The sequence below is a fragment of the Camelus dromedarius genome, chromosome 2 (genome assembly GCF_036321535.1).
Source record: "Camelus dromedarius isolate mCamDro1 chromosome 2, mCamDro1.pat, whole genome shotgun sequence".
NCBI lineage: Eukaryota > Metazoa > Chordata > Mammalia > Artiodactyla > Camelidae > Camelus > Camelus dromedarius.
Window position 1 is genome coordinate 56,970,941 of NC_087437.1, and position 19,692 is coordinate 56,990,632.

The 19,692-nt window shown below is 38.4% G+C and overlaps 1 protein-coding gene across 2 annotated transcripts in view; it reads left to right on the top strand.

The window, feature by feature from the left end:
- The window catches only part of CCDC50 (coiled-coil domain containing 50), a 64,859-nt gene extending 53,337 nt beyond the window's left edge, over nt 1–11,522 (top strand). For both annotated transcript variants that reach the window (XM_031453304.2, XM_010994370.3), the window contains 2 exons: nt 3,573–3,679; nt 5,247–11,522. In XM_031453304.2, the coding sequence (XP_031309164.1) occupies nt 3,573–3,679; nt 5,247–5,266 (127 nt within the window). In that variant the 3' untranslated portion in view covers nt 5,267–11,522. The remainder of the gene's footprint in view (nt 1–3,572; nt 3,680–5,246) is intronic.
- Nucleotides 11,523–19,692: the final 8,170 nt, after the last annotated feature.

Here is a 19,692-nt window from a genome sequence, read left to right on the forward strand (position 1 = left end):
ATTTTGGACATGATTATTAATAATATATTAATTAATTGTTAAAACATAACTTTTATCACACTGAAAACTGTACATTGTCCTTGCCACTCACTGCTCACACTTAAACTGCTGGACTTGTTTCCTTAAAAGTGAATATATTTAGTGTCCTTAAAAACCATACTCGATTTTTAAACCCACGTGCTTTCAGAAGATAAATACCTTTCAGAAAATTATATCAGGTTGAAAAGCTTTTAGGGCAACAGGAGTGTAATCTGTCTAATTGCGTAAAATTGGTTGTTATGGCTTTTAGTTAAGCATGTACCAAATGTCTTCTAAAGCAGATTTTAGAAGTACGTAGTTTAGCTTTGTTTATATCCCTACAGTATCCAAGTAAATAAGTAACTCGTCTGTTTTCAGTAGGTAAGTAGGTGTGGCTTATTATGCTTTTTTTAATCAAGGGATTTAAAATCATCTTTAGAGTTATTTTGCAGTTTTCGAAGTCCTTGGGCTTTTTAGAACACTAATAACTTTGACAGCAGATACAGTAGAACAGTCTGAAATGTCTATTTAAAAGATTTATTAAAGTTGAAAACAAGTTTTTGTAATGTAATAAGTACTCTAAAAATTATTTGATATATTGAAAGAATGAATAATCAAATGATCCTGTGTTAAAAATGGCTCTTGTAAATGAGTGAAAAATGGCCTATGACTTGAAGTCTTTTTTGACTTGAGAGGAATATTTGTATTTACGTGTCATTTACAGTAAGATTATCTGTATGGCAAAGTATAAACGAATAAGAATTTTATGAAATGTATATTTTCATAGTTAAAACTTAAAGCCCATCACCTTATTATAAATATCCTATACAGCTAATACTAGAATGTGTGCTTCTGGATTAGGGTCCATGGTATCCTCTTTCACACTTAATCATGGGGGACATTTCCTTAGCCATTTGTTCAGAAAGAGGTGGTTTCAAGGACTGACAAACATGGAGCCTCCTAGGAGGATTAAGATGATGACTTCAGTGCAGTGATAACTGAAGTAGAGGGGAACAGACGCTCGTGTGGAGCTTGTAGTCATCATGGTTAAAAGTATAAGATTTCTACTCTCTCTAAGGAAACAGTGCTAGTTGGCAAACTAAATTAATTCCAATTCTTTGTAACTGGAAGAAGTTTCAACCCAAGTTCCAAATTGTTTTAACTATAGGATAGTATATTAATAATACTACTTGGTATTTTATTTGTTTTTTTCCCTTAGAAAAACTTAAAGATTTTATAAATCTCACTTTGCTCCTACAGTATTCTTATGAATATGAAATACATTAGTCTCCACTTATCCATTTGTGAAATATTTAGTGAGCACCCTAATAACTGCTCAGAACTGAAGTAAGCAGCAGTCAACAAGAACTGTTTACTGCTCTTATGAAATGTATAATCTAAACAGATAATTATGCAAATAACCATTATGATTGTGTTAAATGCTGTGGGTGAAAAGTAGAGGCTGTTGTAAGAGTATAAGGAGACACTTAATCTCTTCTGGGTATCTGGGAGGGTTTCCTGAAGAAGTGATTTTGAGTGAATTCTGAAGCATCTTTGGCTTTATCACAAATATAAGTTATTTCATAAGAACGGTTGAAAACAGGTAATCCTAATACATCAAAAACTATAAAACAAATACTGGTTAACAAGATTTTTCTGACTTTGGATGTGAATACTCTTAATTTTGAAACAACTCTCTCTAGCGCAACAAGTAATGTGGTAGGAGCCCTGCACCCACCCAGTAAGCCAGCGTTTGTTCCCCACGTAACCAAAAAGGGAACAGAGCGCACCAAGAGAGCACAGGGCCTTCTAGATTGATTTGCTTATCTGTGGGGGTCCGACACAGTTTGTTGGTGTCCTGTGCTCTGTTTCACTTCAGCATCTTCCCCTGAAGGTGAGCTGATGGTGAGTTGTTTTTGACAGTACCACTTGCCTTGTGTCTTTGGTGTCCGGTCACCTAATGAGGATAATAAAAGAGTGAAAAATAAACCCTGCCATCTTGATTACCCAATTCTGTTTTCTTGGGCCTAAGTGACTTCTTTAAGTTAAACTTTCTTAATCCTGGAGTCAGATTGCTTTGTCTTCACTCCTCCTGCCAAGTCTTATGTTGCTTTTTAAAGGTAAATGTTCTAAATGCCAGTGGATAATGAAAGGAAAACACTTACTTAATTTCTAATATTTGTAAACAAATGGTTTGAAAAGAAAAACAAGAAAAATGCCACATTATTTGTTAGGGTCATATTAATTATATGTGTATAAAAATGTATGAAAGTATAAAAATATATGCCATGTACCATTTGAAAGTGTAAGGGGTGTGTGTGTGTGTGTGTGTGTGTGTGTGTGTGTGTGTGTGTGTGTAATCTTGAATGCAAATAATGCTGCTGACAAAAATGCACACCTGACGAGCAGAGCACAGATAGTAGGTAAGAGCACTGGCTTTGAAGCCCAGTTGAGTTTGCGCCCTCTCTACCACTTGACTGTGTAAACTTGGACAGGTCACTCACTTCACTGATTGACTCTAAGATGTGTGTGCAATGGCTCCCATGCAGACTTGTCCTGAAAGTTGATTGAGGTCCTCTGTGTAGCGCCCACAGCATGGTCCACAGTATGTGCACAAGTTTGCATCCCATGCTTACCTCTTCCAGACACTGAGAACCCAGGGAGAGACCTCCTGCTTGGGTAGGGTGAGAAATTTGAAAACATTTGTCTTTATTCTTATATGACAGAACCCACTGTACCAAACTGACCATAACTTTCCAAATTTCAGAATACTTATGCCTTCCAGATGGTATATAGAACTATACAACACATTCCACAGCATGGTTGTATATCTGACGAACTTAACTTCATCTTGTCCCACGCTTTAATGCTGTCTGAGCACATTTTTGGGAAACAACAAGCGCAAACAGGAGAGATTTTGTTCTACATCTTTATAAATGCCAAATATTTGCAAAAATCTGTGTTAATAATTAAAATAATAAAAAGTTTGGAGTATTAAAAATTTCCTAATTTTTTTTTACAGTTCTTGTTTTGACATGAAAAGTTGCAGATGTCTTTCTGACCTTTCCTTCTCTAAGCTCTACTCTGCCACCTAGTGGTGTAAGGAACTTTGCTCTAAATTTTCTATGTTGACCTATTTCCCCTCCATCCTCTCTTACCTGCCGCCCTCTCTCCCCTAATTACTTTCTTCCTTTCTATCCTTTCCTTTCTTTCTCTTTTTCTTCATAAAAACCACCAAAACAAAATAAATTTCTCATTAACGGCAGTGATCACATCTCATCCATCTTTGCTCTGTAGCCCTTAGCACAAATGCCACACACGTTAGGTGTTCAGCAAGTATTTCTTTTTATTGAATTCTGTGTATCAAAACAAAGAAAAAGTAAGATTAAATAATTTATCCACAGTCATGCAACTGGTCAGGAATCAACAGGAGTATTATACAATATTCTGGCTTTGTGTTTCTACCAAAAATATTTTTACCAAGTGACCCAGTGAGAGGTGGAACTGTAGTCATCACTGCTTAGAATATCTCTTTAAATTCTGACCTCCCTCAGGCCACCACCACCTCCTGTGACAGATGCTGAGGATTTGGCTTACACTCATTTTACAAACCAGCATAATTCTACACGTCATTTCTCAAAGTCAGAGTCTTCTCATAAAGGTAAGAAAAATCTATGGTCAGGCTTAAGATCTTTTTTCATAATCCTCACACTACGGTGGAGAAATCAGATGCTGTCTTACAAATCACTAGAATGGAAAAATAAGTTATCCTTCTCAGCAGATCATTATAGTATTCTTCATTTATTAAAAACAAACAAAAAAGAATAAAAAACAGAAAGCAGACATCTTAAATTGAATGCAGGATTTTCTGTGTGTGGTTAGTTGACCCTTGAGCAACACAGGTTTGAACTGCACCGGGGTCCATGTATACTCAGATTTTTTTCAGTAGTAAGTACCACAGTACCGCACCATCCCACGTTGGTCGAAGCTGCAGATGTGTATACAGATGGCCAACTGGAAATTGTACGTGGACTTTCAACTGTGCAGCTCCCTAACCCCCGCATTGTTCAAAGGTCAGCTGTACTTGCGTTTTCTCCTGGGAGAGTTCATACGTTTTTATCACATTCGTAAAGGGTGACTGTGTTCCCCATTTAGATCTACTTGGCTCTTTCTATTCTGGCTCGTTTCCCATCTGCCCATGACTGTTATTAATTAGATTAAAATACACACATACATACACACATCACACAGAACTCTTCTGCACAAGAAAAATAAGATGAAGAAAATGAGAAAAAAAAATGAGATCTAATCTGGACCACGTCTTTAAAGTGAAAGGAGTAATCGGGTCTAGTCCCTCTACCAAGCATATGTATTCACTTATGTGTATTTTTATGACATTCATAAAATGAGGTCATAATTAAATTAGAATTTCTGGGAGCAAGGTTTGCCAGGCATTTGTATTTTTTTAAAAGCTCTCCTCCTGCTCCCCTGTCGTTCTGATATTCACCCAATGTTGAAAATAAGACAAAAAGACATCATTTAAAAGATGAGATTAGTTGGACATTATCAAAACAACCTATATGCTACGATTTTTATCATCTGGTGGCCTTTTCACCATCCCTTGTTTAACTGGAGGTAGCTCCTGATTTTTTGTCTCAAATTACAAACACGCATTACTTTTTAAGTGGTGCCTTCCTGTCCTTGACACGTTGGATACATAATGTTAAAATAATACATTGATTCTGAGTATAAATACAGTTGTCCATAGGTATCTGCAGGGGATTGGATCCAGGACCCCTGAGGGTCTCAAATCCTGGATACTCAAGCCCCTTACATAAAATAGCATGGTATTTGCATATGACCTGCTCACATCCTCCCCTATACTTTAAATCATCTCTAGACTTATTATAGTGCCTAATACAATGTAAAATTGCTGTGTAAATAGTTGCCAACACATGGACAATTCAAGTTTTGCTTCTTAGAACTTCCTGGAAGTTTTTTCTTTTTTTTTTCTGAATATTTTTGATCCATGTTTGGTTGAATCTGTGGGTGTGGAACCTGCGGATATAGAGAGCTGACTATATTCTTAGAACTAAGAACAAACAAAAGATGAACCACATGAAATGGCATAGAAATAAAGATACAGTATTTTGTCTGAGCAGGGAGAAAAACAGTTTGAAAGATATTTTTTCCTTAATCATTTTTCTTCTTTTTCCTCCTCTCCCCAGGTTTCCATTATAAGCCGTAAAAACCTAGGAATCTGCCTTGAAAACGGACTCACTGTAGCAAAATTACTGGATGATACAGAACGCATTCCACGCTTATTTTTTTCCTCCTGTATTTTGTATTCCTGGGATTTATCCTCAAGTGTTTTTTTGACCATAAATAATTTTCATTCATTTAAAATGTTTTGGTTATTCCTGATCACTTGGGCAGTACAAGGAAATCTAGCTTCTGAATATTGGCCACCTCTATGCTGCATATGCTTCCTGGGATAGTATCTGAGAGCTGTATAAAATGTCGTTTTCATTAGGTATGGAGTGTTGATATCTAGGGAATAGACTTTAGCAACTAGAATTTTGTGGAGAGAGTAAAGTAAAACATACTGTTTGGGCGCAACACAGAATAAAAGAATGTAAGAAATAGCCTTTTTTTGTTGCATTAGTGTATGACATATTGAAAGACAGAGACTTTTCCTTTTTTAACCCTTCAGGAAAAGAAAAAAAAAATCACAGCCATAAAGTATTTAAAACACAAAAAACCTAGGAGAGTTGGATTATGTAATTCTGACCACCAGGACTGCAGAGGTTTTACATATCCTTACACACTCTCCTGGGAAAATTGGTCATTCTCCAGCACCGTCTCTGCTCTTGCTTCCTCGGAGCAAGGCTTTCTGAAGCCTCTGGGCATTGGACCATTTATTAGTATTTACTGGCAAAAATTTACTTCTATGAAATCCCAAGTCTATGTAAAAGCAGCTGAAATTGAAAAACCTGGTATCCCTTCTCTCATTTTACACTCACTTACAAAGCCAGGGGAAACGGAGTGAACCGGGGAGACGTTTATGTAAGCGATGGTGCCATCGTTTCCTCTGGCTCTAGATCAGAATTTTTCTCTCGCTTGAGGAACAGTATTGCTCGGCAACCTCTCAACATATTTTGTGTATCTGTCAATAAGTAGATTTCATTGGACATGAAGTTGAAGCTGATAAAGTGCTTCTTCATCCAAGTATTTGTTTCTACTCATTTGTTAGTGGTGGGACGTGGGCACTGGATTCCTTTGTGCCGGGCCTTTAAGCCCCTCTTCAAGAAGTCTGGAATTTTTGTCCAGCTTCTAACCTCATGGAGACACGTATTTCCCCAAACTAGTTAGTTAGCATAAGTGTCAGCCGTGCTGCAGATATAAATATCCTTTCAGCTGAACAGCCTATTATTTTTCATTGTGTGATTCTGACATTTTTGGCACTTCAGCGTGGTGTTTGTTTAGGAAAGAAATCTATAGGTGACTTGAGGAAAAGATTGAGAATCCATTTTTCCCCCACTGGGAGCTGCCTTCTGTTTGCCTTATCTTTCCAGATAGTCTTCAACGTAGGAGAGTATTCAGGAAGCTTTTTAGAATAGTTTCTCAGAGTGGATTTGGGTTTTTCATTTCAAGAAAGATCTTTAGTTTCATAAAGGTTTTGGACTGTATGAACTTGTATAAAAAAACCCTAAGAATTAAGTTTCGGGAAAATGATCATCTGCAAAGAAACAAACTTTAGGGATGTAGTCATTTTGGAGAAATAAGGAAAAGGGAAATAACAGGATTTTGAATGGCCGTGATGAAGTGAATGAGGACAAATCCTCAAGGGCAGACCAAATGGAGGTCGTAGCCTTAAATCAAATTCCAGAGGGTGGCTTCAATATCCAAAGGTTAGACATTGTTGATTTATAGAAATGCTATATTTTTCTTTGTCTGCCCTGTGATTTTGCTTCATATTTTTAAAAAGTTTTTTTATGGTAGCTTTAAAGAAAAAAAAAACTGTATTTTTATTTGAAAATCAGGCAAATGGGCAACATCATTTGCCGTATTTTTATTTTATAAATGTTTATTTTTCTATCTCATACAATGATCAGTTCTGCTTTTAAAATTCTATATTTCTCTTGCCTCTCATGTACTACTTCATCCAGTCGTATTTATTATTGAAAATGCTAACTGGATATATTTCACTCAAAAAATGTGAGGTCACTTAGCACTTAACTAGATGTTCGTGTTTCAGCTGTCTTAGTGAGTGACCAGAGGTGGTGTTTCCCTCGTGATACGCAATTCAGCATCTGTATTGAAAATTTGTTATTTTTTTTAAGGTTTTTAAAAGATTAGAGTTTTAAAATATTTTAATTTAATTTAATGTTTTTGTGAAGCAAACACTTTTTAAGGAGCATCAGAGTAATTCTTTCCCTGTGAATAAGGAGACTAAGTGAACTCAACCAGTTGAATCCTCTTATCCTCGTACAGATAACCTGTTACCTTTGAGACTGTGGAAGCAACTACCAACTGTATTTAAGGAACTGCCAAACATTCTTCACTGTGTTCTCTGCTTTTCACTTTGTCGGTTTTATATAAATACAGAAGCATTCATTTGGTTCCCATTCCTACTGCTGGAACACACACGATCTAACGTTTAGGTCCACGATGTATTACGCTTCAATGTCGTGATGTAAACTAACACTTGTGGCCTTGGAAGATCTTTCTGTTCCTGTACCTCTGTTGTCTGGAGGCCAGGCCCTGTTAACATCAGTGTTGCTGAATGAGCACAGTGTGTTACGGCGCCTCATCCTCAGGCTACTGGACATGGTACCCCCGCCCCACAACTGAACTTTCTGTAAGTCATCACCTGGAAGCAAGGTTAGATAAGGGTCAGGTTAAGTTAAATGTTCTGAGTTAAAACAAATTTGTCTCTAGTGTCAAACCACTGTTATGTATAATTTTATTGGGACACTCGACAGTTTTGTTAAAATAACATTTGAGATTTTTAGAAGGTGACTTTGCGTACCACTGAATTACTGTTTCTCAAATGACTTTACAGCAACCAGCAACAGGCCAGTGAACTGCAGAAAAGACCACATGGTTTTTGACGTTCACAGAGGAACGTCTCGACTAGAAAAGATATGGGTAGATGCTCCCGAGAGGAAAACCTTTTTAGAAGGGCAGTGGCCATTGGGATCTAGATCAGCATATTCTAAAATGTGTGACCTTGGGCCCTGTGTTCCACTGAATTCACTTGAGAAAATTGTGAACCGGACCTGTCTGCCCCTTTTCCTTCTCTGCTGTGGCCTGCAGCTGGACTGCGTGATGCCAGATCCGCTGCTGAGTTTGTCCATACCTTTGCCACCGTGGCAGGACTTTTCAGTATAAACATAGCTGACTTTTAACTGATAGTTATTTTTCTTTAATCCTGTCAAATATTCTCTGAATTCTGTCTTGTGCCAGGTTGCTCTTTGGAAACACCTGGAACCATAGGGTGCATTCAGTTTACCATGTAAGTGGTTTACATTTTAGGGCCTTGATTTTTAATGAGTGTTTGTCTTTGTGTGAAGTTCACTTTGGGGAGTACCAAGACTATTCATTTCTTCAATGACAGTTTTCTTGAAGGATAACCGGAGTGACTGGCTGTAACGTCTCAGCCTAATAAAGGGGAGATGCCTGTGTAAGCAGTTTTCTGAAGGACTGAGAACAAAGAAACTTGCACTCAACGGCTTTTTTTCCCCGTGGGGAAAGCGCTGTTTGGGCAGCGTTAATACAGAAAGGCAGGACTTCGGGTGAACGTCACTGTTCCACAGTGCGCCACGTTCTGGTAACATCGGCTTTTTAGAAACAAGCGTTGAAAAAAAATCAAAACCTCCTCTTTCAGCAAAAAGAGAAAACCAGGCTTAAAGTGCTTGCCCGTTGCTTGCTGCTCAGAGTCAGAGAAGCGATCAGATAAAATGGTCCCATTTTTTCCTTCTATCTGGTGGTGCCTGGGAGTCTTAAAGCCATAACTGCTTCTCTTCCTGTTGATAGAATCCTTTTTCCTCCCTAGTCCATCATAGGTCATCCGGGCAGGGGGCGCAGACTGGAGATGGTCCTAGTCTTTCTGCATGGAGCACAGTGTCGCCCACATTCTCCTGGAAGAATCTCTTTTCCACCTGATGATAGACGTGATTGTCAACGCGAGGAGTTGAGGCTGTTGTTGCTCATGCTGTTGGACTCTGGCTAGAAATGCTGAACTTCTGGAGAAGTCAAGGAAGGGGTAAAGTAGGAAACAGCCACTTCTACAGAGTCACTTTTCTCAGGAGACCTGCACTTCTTGCCAGCAATGTCTGTGAGGAGCAGTGTTGCCTTAAATTAGTTTGATTCTGACCAAGGTCAGGGTACTGTATTTCTGTGTGTGAATGAATGACTGCCAGCTCTCCACTGAGGTGCCAGATTCACAGGTGAGCCCCAAACATCCTGTCCTCAGTAGCTGTGGACGTCCTCCCCCTGAGCTGGGGGCGACATGCACACTGCTAGGTACATCATTTCATTTCAAGTGGCCTCTCTAATGAATGAGCAGTGATCATAAAGGCTGGTGGTAGGAGAGAGATCTTCCCGCCCAGGCCCTCCAGGTGATCACTTCCTGACTGGTGGAGAGCTGGCTGTCCTCCTTTTCTGCAGGACTGTGTAGAAGATATTTCCAAAGGTTCTGTCACGCAGTGAAGTCACTCATTACTGTTTTGTAAGAATTTCACCAACACTCTTGTGTATTGAAATGCATACATTAACAAAAAAGAAAAAGGAGAAAACCAAACAAAACAGAGACGTTTGCTCCAATGGGAGATTTGTTGATGTGAAGAGTGTTTCTATTTTATTACTTTTAAGAGAACATCCACCAGGAAAACTTTTGCTACGGGAAGGAAGATACCAGAGTGTTTTTTAAGGTTGTATTTGATGCCACAAACTAACACAATCAGCTAAGAAATCATGTTGATTTCTGGAAATACCTGGTCCCAAAAACCATTCTCTTTGCCCTTAAATCTTTGTGAACACTGCCTAGAAATATGTTCCTAATAGACTTAAATGTTTGTGTGTATTCTTAGCAAACTAGAAAATGTTCTTCTCTTTTTGAGTAAATTTTCATAGTATAGGGAGCCAGCACTGTGCTGGTTTCAGCATTTCAGATAAGGACAGAATTGTGTAGCTTAGTGCCCCATGATTCATTGCTGAGGTTCCGATAGAAAGAATGGAGGAATTGAAAGGCAGGGTTTGAGCGACATTTCCTTCACAAAAGAGCAAGGATTAAAGAACAGCAAAGAGCAGATGGTTGAGAGAATATACTGTTGCCCAGCATATACTGAGGATATGTCTCTGTCGCACTGAGTTTCAGACTCTAATTGCTAAAATGGTTTCTAGCTGTTAAATTTTCAGAATTTTTTAAATTTCTTACTGAATCAGCCTCTGAGATTCTCATAGGCTGTAACTTCAGCTTTTCCAATGAACTGAAAGCCGAACGCCCTTTCTCAGATACGGCTGTATTGTTCGCCTGCCTCTTAAAGGCAACTGCCTGGTATTTAGTCCATAAAGTACTATGGGAAGGTAGGATAGAAAAATGACATTCCAGAGCGAGAATTCTCTGTAATGCGGTTTTCCTTAAGAAGAACCCATCCCAGCACGCTATTGTATTTTGAAAATGTGCTGAATTACAAAGTACAAGAGTTTGCTCATGGAAATCGAGTTGCTCAGGAAATTTGAGGTGGTGCTGACATTCGTCTTACAATTAGGAAAAGTACCGCCTTTGGAGAGATCCTACACGGTGCCCAGGTGGTTTTGGACCCTTTGGTCAGAACTCCTTTGACATTTGGAATGTAGATGTTTAAATAAATACAAGTGAGATGTTATCCCAGCTGCTCATCAGCTTGTAGCTGAGCCCCAAGGGAAAGGCAGCTTTGATCCAGTTACTTCATGGACCTGAGCAGAACCTTAATGGAACAGAGTTGCCCGGCTGAGGACAGAAAACAGAGGCCACCTCAAGCCACATGCCTGTGAAGAGATTAAGTGAAACTGTGAGGGACACTGTGGATGCCTTAAAGGTGACTGGTGTTGGGTACCGGTGGGTGTGTATGCACCCTTGTGGGCTAGGCTGGTCACCTTCACACGGCGCAGGTCCTGCTCGGGCCCTCACTGGGGAAAATGAGAAAATGGTGCTGGAGGCTTTGTCACGTGTCTCGGGAGGCTGAGATGGTAACGTCGTTTGGACTCCAGTGCTCAAGCCTCCCTCCAGTGCCAGTTACACCTCTCCATTAATTCATCTATGCAGACTTGTGTTTCAGCTGTTCTTTTTTTACACCTTGTGTCCCATTTGATTCTTTTAACATCAGGTTCAACATTGATACTACAAATAATTTTTAAACCAAAGTACTGTATAAGTCTGTGTGCTTGTTTTCCTGAGTGCTTTGAGGCAAACACCAGTCTTGTCCTTCTCTTAATAAAGTCATCCATTTGTTAAGTCAGGGGACTCTGCCTCTTGTTTTCTTTACTGCATTCAAGGATGGGACGTTCTGGGAATATTAATTTGTTTTTTCTTCTTTACAGAGTTAGCCCTAATATATCTTTACTTAACAACAGTAGCATTTTCTGTTACTCCAGTTCCGTCTACTTACTGTAACTTAATGCCTAGTACATTAAAATTCTCAACAAATACTCCCAAGTCTAAATTGGTTAGAAAAATGGCATTGTTTTGTGCGTGGTGGTTGGTGGCTTGGTTGATGTATTTGAGGGAAAATCGGGCAACTGGATATTCCCACAATCATCTGAATGATTAAAGACTCCATGAGGGCAGCAACTGAGTCTATACCACACGACACTCTGTGGATTTTGAAAATAGATGTTAATAATAAACGTGAGAAACTTTATAAAACAAATAACAAAAATTCTCCAAAATAAATTTATTTGTAAAGAAAGTGAAGAAAAGGAAAGATAAAAGATACAAGCGAAACTTTAGTTGAAAATAGACTGAAATCTATAAGGTGATTGGGGAAATGTGAATACTGACAATATTTGATGATATTAAGAACTTAGTGTTAATTTCTTTGGTATGATAATGATAACTGGGGTTGTGTTGTAAACAAAAAGGATTCTCATATTTCAGAAATCCACACTGAAATATTTATCAATGAAATGATACAGTGTCAGGGGATAGGGCATGCATGAGGTATAAAAAAGAAAAGATTGGCTATGTATCAATAGCTGGGGATGGGTAAGTCAGATTTACTATACTATTCTCTCTACTTTTATATATGTTTGAAAATGTCCACAGTGAAGTTTTAAAAGTAACACGGAACTAAATTTTCAAACAAGAACTACAAAAAGCCACAGTGAAGTATGTATGTGTTCTTCAGGCAAAAGAAAAAAGATCTGAGATGAAAGAAAATACAGAAAGAAAGAGATATAAGTGAAAAGTACATATTTGTTGGTAAACATAAATGAGTATTGACTGTCTAAAACAATGATAAGGTAACCTTGTGGGTTTAAAGTATAAATAAAATACACAAAATGGTATATGAATCATGAGAGTAAATGGAGTTAAAATACCGAAAAGCAGTATTTCTCAAACTTTTAATATACGAATTATCTAGGGATCTTGTTAAATTGTAGATTTTGATCAAAACGTCTGGACTGGGACAGGAGATTTTGCATTTTAACAAGCTCCCAGGTGATTTTTATGCTTCCGGTCTAAGAACACACTGAGCAGCAAGCTAAAGTTGCTGCAATGTTGTGGAAGAGGTAAAAATACTTCTGTTAGGCTTTGATATGTCAAGTGTGCTTGCTGTAATCTTCATTGTAACATCAAAAAGAGTGGTAAAAGAACATAAAATGACTAAGATAATAGTGAGGGAAATGGAATAACAACATATAATCAATCTGAAAGAAACAGAAAAAAATGAAGCAAGTACAAAGCAGTTAGATGGCAAATTCAAACCTGAATACCTTAGTCATATTAACTGTGAACTAAGTGATCCAATTGAAAGGCATAGATTATCCGATGGAGAAAACCAAATTATATGCTGCTTATAAGAAATATTTAAAATATATGATACAGAAAGATTAAAAGTAAAAAAAGTTCCACGAAAACACTTACCAAAAGAAAGCTGTGATAAATACCAGAAAAGGCAAACATTAGTAAAAATACCCCTAAAGTAAAAAGGAACATTTTGTAAATGTGCAGACTCCACCTAACCAGGATGGTTTTGACAAAGTGCACAAATGAACTCAGAATTCTAACAGCCAAAGCTGCCTAGGGGGGGCTGCCTCAGGAGGTAGCAAACTATCCATCAAACTGTGCTCCAGCCACTAAACGCGCCTTCTCCAAACATGCAGACTAGTAATTTCATTTTAGATGCAAACAGAACCTAATATGAAAAATTTCTCAAGGCGAAGTGGGCTACGCTGGGAAACTAACTTCTCACTAAACACAACCTTGGTTAGGATTACATTTTATTCTTGCTGAGCACAGTATCTCACACATAGTAGGAGCTCAGTGCAGGAGTTTCAGTGTTGAATAAACTGATGAATGGAAAGAAGGGCTCTCCGACCTTGACATTCTTGGGATCCCCATTTACTGTGCAGAGTGTTAAAAAACAAGACAATTTAGGTGATGCAAACAAATTATTTAAGTGGACAAAGTATGAAGTGGAGTCTTCTGGCAAGCTGCAAAATGGGGTGGAAGGCTTTTATAGGATACAGAGTAAAATAACATGGGGCAAGTGATACCGACCTCATGGTAGAGTGAGATATTTCCTTTGTCCCTCCGTTTCAATCTACAGCCAGTAAAACATCCACAACTCAGCAAAGATGCCTCGGCCCAGCACACCAGGATGCCAGAGAATTCCACACATCTGTACATCTAACGGTGAGTGGAGCAGATAGAAGATCTCAAACCAGGGCAACAGTGGAGGCGGTGCCTGCAACCCTGGTCCCCTGGCCATGGCAGCTGAGCCTGCGGCACCATAGAACCTGGCATCAGCAGGGAAGGTGGTGCTCACGACTCCAGCCCCCGAGAGGGTTGCCTGCAGTGGGGGGCACCCGTGACCTTGGCTCCCCTCTCCTTTGCTCCCTCCCCTTGTAGCAGCAGAGCCTGCAGCTCAGGAGATCTTGCATGCTGCAGAAGTGCCACCACCCCAGTGCCCCAGACAGCAATGCCAGGACAGCAGCAGTGGCAAGGCACCGACAACCCCAGTGACACAAGCAGCAGTAAGAGCTGATGTGAAACGTCCGACAGGTGGTGGAGGGTGGAAAGTGCAGGATCTCAAATATAACCAGAGGCAGCTCAGATTAGAGAAACCAAAACATTGTGCTATAATGCCACTTACTGGGAAATAAAAGAATTCTAATTTGTAACCTGTTGAATCTTTAGAATCAAATTAAAGGGAAAAGAAACTTTAAAGAAGGAAGGTGTTCACTACTATAAATGCATTAACAAAGGAACAACTCGTTAAGTACCATGAAGAACCACAGTAACTGTACTACAAAAAGAAAATGACAGTTCTTCAGAAACCAAATTTAAAGTCACAAAATATTGATATCTGTTAGAGAATTCAAAATAGCTGTCAAGAAGAAACTCAATAAGCCACAAGAAAACTCAGAAAGGCAGTTTAATGAGCTCAGGAATAAAATTAATGAAGAGAGTAATACTTTATCAAGGAAACTGAAACTGAAAAAGACCAAATCTGGAGCTAAAGAATTCAATAAGTGAGATAAGAATGCATTAGAAAACACTGGAAGCAGAGCAGACCATATGGAAGAGAGGAACAGTGAGCTTGAAACAAATCTAGAAATGATACAGGTGGAAGTTCCGGAAAAGAGAATTACGATCTAAAAATGTGAGGAAGTTATTTAATAACTATCTGATTCTTTTTGGAAGGGCAACACTAGGGTAATGGGTATCCCAGAATGAGAAGAGAAGGAGAAGGGAGTGGAAAGTTTATTTAAAGAAATAGTATCTGAGAACTTCCCAAATCTGGGGAACGATCTAGTCCATAAAGCGAACATAACACCTAATTATCTCAATGCAAAAATATCTTCTCCAAGACACATTATATTAAAATTGTCCACAGTCAATCACAAAGAAAGCATTTTAAAGGCAGCCAGGGGAAAAAAGGAAGGTAAGATACAAAATAAGTCTCAATAAATTTAAGGTGATTGAAATCATATCAAGCATCTTTTTTTTTTTATTACAATGGTATGAAACTAGAAATCAACTATAAGGAACGTGGAAAAATCAGTATGTGGAGACTGAACATACTACTGAACAATTATTTGGTCAGTGAAGAAATTAAAGGAGAAATCAAAAAATACCTGAAGACAAACGAAAACATAACATACCAAAAAGTCTGTGGAATACAATGAAAGCAGGGAATAAAATACATACAAATAAATTTAACTAATGAGGTAAAAGACCTTTCATTAAAATATATAAGACATTGTTGAAGGAAATTGAAGAAGACAAATAAATGGGATGATATTCTGTGCTCATGGATTAGAAGAATAAACATTGTTAAATTGTCCATATTACCCTAAGCAGTCTACAGATTCAATGCAATCTCTATCAAAATCCCAAGCGCATTTTGCACAGAAATAGAACAAAAGACTCTAAAATTGATGTTGAACAACGAAAGACCTGTGATAGCCAAAGCAATCCTGAGGGAAAAGAACAAAGCTGGAAGCATCACACTCCCTCACTTCAAACTACACCATAAGGTTACAGTAATGAAAACAGTGTGGTACTGACACAAAACATACATTGATCAATGGAACAGAACTGAGACCCCAGAAATAAATCCACCCATATGTGGACAATTTATTGTAAAGGAGCAAAGAACATACAATGAAGAATGGTCTCTTCCAGTCAGTGGTGTTGGGAAGACTGGATAGAGGAAGGAAGGACAAAAGGAAAGGAGGGAGGGAGGGAGGAGGGAAGGAAGGAAACTAGAACAACATCTCACACCATACACAAAAATCAACTCAAAGCGAATTAAAGACTTGATATTAAGACCTGATACCAGAAAACTCCTAGAAGGAATACAGGCAGTACACTCTTTGACATCAGTCTTAGCAGTATCTTTTTGGACATGTCTCCTCAGACAAGGAAGACAAAAACAAAAATAAACAAATGGGACCTAACCAAACTAAAAAGCTTTTGCACAGCAAAAGAAACCATCAACAAAACAAAAAGACAGCCTACTGAATGGGAGAAGATATTTGCAAATGATATATCTGAGAGGAGTTAATATCCAAAATTTATAAAGAATCCATACAACTCCAAAACAACAACAAAAACCACCTGATTAAAAATTGGGCAGAGGAGCTGAATAGACATTTTTCTGAAGAAGACATACAAGATGGCCAACAGGCACATGAAAAGGTGCTCAATATCAACTAATTATTAGGGAAATGCAAATCAAAACCATAATGAGATATCACCTCACATCTGTCAGGATGGCTATTATCAAAAAGGCAAGAAATAGCAAATGTTGATGAGGATTTTTGGTAAAGGGAACCTTCATACACTGCTGATGTAAATTGGTACATCCACTATGGAAAACAGTATCGAAGTTGTTCAAAAGTTAAATTTGAACTACCATATGATCCAGCTATTCCATTTCTGGGTATTCATCTAAAGAATATGAAAACATTAATTTGAAAACATATTTGCTGCAATGTGTATTACAATAACCAAGATATGGAAACAACCTAAATGCCCATCAATAGTGGAATGGATAAGGAAGATGTGGTATATATATATATATATATATACACACACACACACAATGAAATACTACTCAGCCATAAAAAATAATTAAATCCTGCCATTTGCAACAACATGGAAGGACCAGGAGGGTATCATGCTAAGTGAAGTAAGTCAGTCAGAGAAAGACAAATACTGAATAATTTCACTCATATGTGAAGTATAAAAATAAAACAAAACCCAAAATAAATAAATAAACCAAATCAAAAACAAACATGTAGACACAGAGAATAGAGTAATGGTTACTTAGGCAAAGAGGGGCAGAGGGCAAAATTGGGTAAAGGGGACCAACTCTACAGTGATGGGTGGAAACTATTTTTGTGTTGAGCATGCTGTAATGTATACAGAGGTAGAAGTATAATGTTGAAATTAATTTTCATAAGATATTTTATTTAACCCAATGCATCCAAGATATCATTTCAACAAACAATCAGCCCAATCATTATTAAGTGTATGTTTATTTTTTCCCCATAATAACTTTTTAAGTATGGTGTGTATTTTACACACACAGGCCTGTTGATTCAAACTAGGTATATTTCAAGGGCTTAGGAGTCACACGTAGTGGCTCCTGTCTAGGACAGCACAGATATGTTACATACATCAGCTCAAACGGAGACAGGGAGAATCCTATTTTAACATGTTAACTAGCTCTTAAACAATAATGGATGTGAAAGCATTTTATAAATTGCAAAGTGACTGATAGTACGAAGTGGTGTTCTTTAACCTTCACCAAACTGTCAATTCCGTTTTTGATTGTTGTACCCACAACTTACCAGCAGAGGGCGCTCGGAACTGGCAAAAAAGCTTAAACCTTGAACTCAAGACTTGGCACTCTACTGGATTGGCTGGCTATAAAAACCAATACACTAGCTCCGTTACAAAAAATCAAACTTTTACAAAAGCAATACTTTATAAAATTATATATTGATTATAGAAATTTTTTTGAATTGTGTTAAGTAGAATTTAAATCAGTTAATGTGTCACCCATAGTCCCTCCAAAACATAACCACAAACATGATTTACTACATTCTGTTCCAGGCTCTCTTCTATACATAGGATTTAACTCCATGTAATTGTAGTCACATTAGGGGAAATGACGGCTTCAGAGAGATATGAGTGTGTTTAAAAACTGGTAAGATTGATCAACCAGGGTAAAAAGAGTTTGAAGAACTTGCACTATTAATAGAAAATTTTCACTATTGATAGAATAAAATTTCTGACAGAGGAGCAGAGACACATAGTCATACACATTATATGTGTATAACAGACAAAGACATGAATATGAATTTGCCTTATAGATCACATTATAGATAGATCATGTATAATATGAGGACAGGAGAAAACTGTGTAGGTGGCATAGATTTGGCAGTAGAAGTGGATGAAGTTCTGTTTTTCATTTCTTTCCATCCTTCCTTTTTTTCCCTTTCTGTGTAGCAGAAGAGAATTTCCTGTGGTGAGAATGAGGGGGTAAGGTTGGGAGTCAGGGGAGTGGGAAATAAGAAGCAAGGTTCTATTCTACAGCCAAAAGAAGTGTGATTTAGAAGCCAGTGGAGAATGGTGACAGTCTGGGAAAATGGTCAAGGGAAAGGAAGGGGACTGACCGGGACTGCTGAGCACTGGAGACTGAGGGCAGCTGCGACTGGATTGTCTGCATTCACAGGGGCATCCATCTTCATGAAAGCTTGGTTCATAGCAGCTGCATCAGCAACCCATACTTAGAAGCAGAAGATCTGAATGGTTGGAAGTGATCCATCGCTGGGGTTTAGATGGGCATGTGTAGCAGAGTCCAAGGGCCAGGAAGAAAGAGGCTGAGGTGAGGCCCCATGAGATCTTGGGACGAGGCTCAGGGGCAGGGGAGTAATGTGTCTGAGTAAGAAGGAACAGTTCTCCAAGAGAGCACGGTGATCAGGGTGCAAGGGTCAGGCAATAAGGGAGTAAGAGAAAAGAATGAAATGTTCTGGTCAGGAGGAGGATATTTTAGATACGGAAAAGGACTTAAGCCCAAGGAGTTGCAGTGCAGTGCCAAGAAAGATGACTGTAATTTGGGGTTAAGGGCACTGAACCCTTGGTGGTCCAAAGTGTCATGTACGTGGGCACGGAGTCCCAGAACATGGGAGAAGGTGTTGTCACGGAGGTTTGCGTTAGTAACAAAGAAAACAGATCTGGGAAGGGCAAAAGTTTCATGATGTTAATCTCCAAGGTAATCTTTGAGTAACCAGAATTTGTCTCATTTCAAGGCATAGAATATGGTAATGAGGCAAAGGCTGCTAGAGTTAAATGAGAATACTTTCAAGATAATACATTTGAACTGTTTTCAGGCCATGCACCCTGGGATCTAAGAACATCAGACAGATCTGGGTTAGAAATAAGTTTTTGACCCTCTTGCTAGCTGTGTGGTTTGGACAAATTATATTCTATCAACTCTGAAGCTTAGTTTCCCTATCTATATAATGGGGATAATAGTATAATCTACTTCCAAAATTTACAGTAGTCTTTTCATAGAAAATATTCAATAAATGATAGTTGTCTTAATCAAAACTAAGGGGGAAAACCCACCCCAGACATGTTTATTGACAGAAGCCAGAACATATCCAAACCAGAAGGATGCTCTGAGTTCATCCTCAGTAACAGGTTCAACTGTGGGGAAAGGAAGACAGAGAAAGAAGCCAAGATCAAACTGCAGGATTCTCAGGTGCCCCGCTGCTTGCTGGAACCTAGTGTCCTCTCGTCACCCCGCCCTACCTTCCTTTCCTCTTGACAGCTATAAGAGTTGAGTTTTTTCTTTATGCAGCATAAATCTGGTTTTCTTTATTTCCAATCATTTGACTTTCCTATGCCCTCTGGCAGTTTTATTTTCTCATCTCATGACAGCTCTT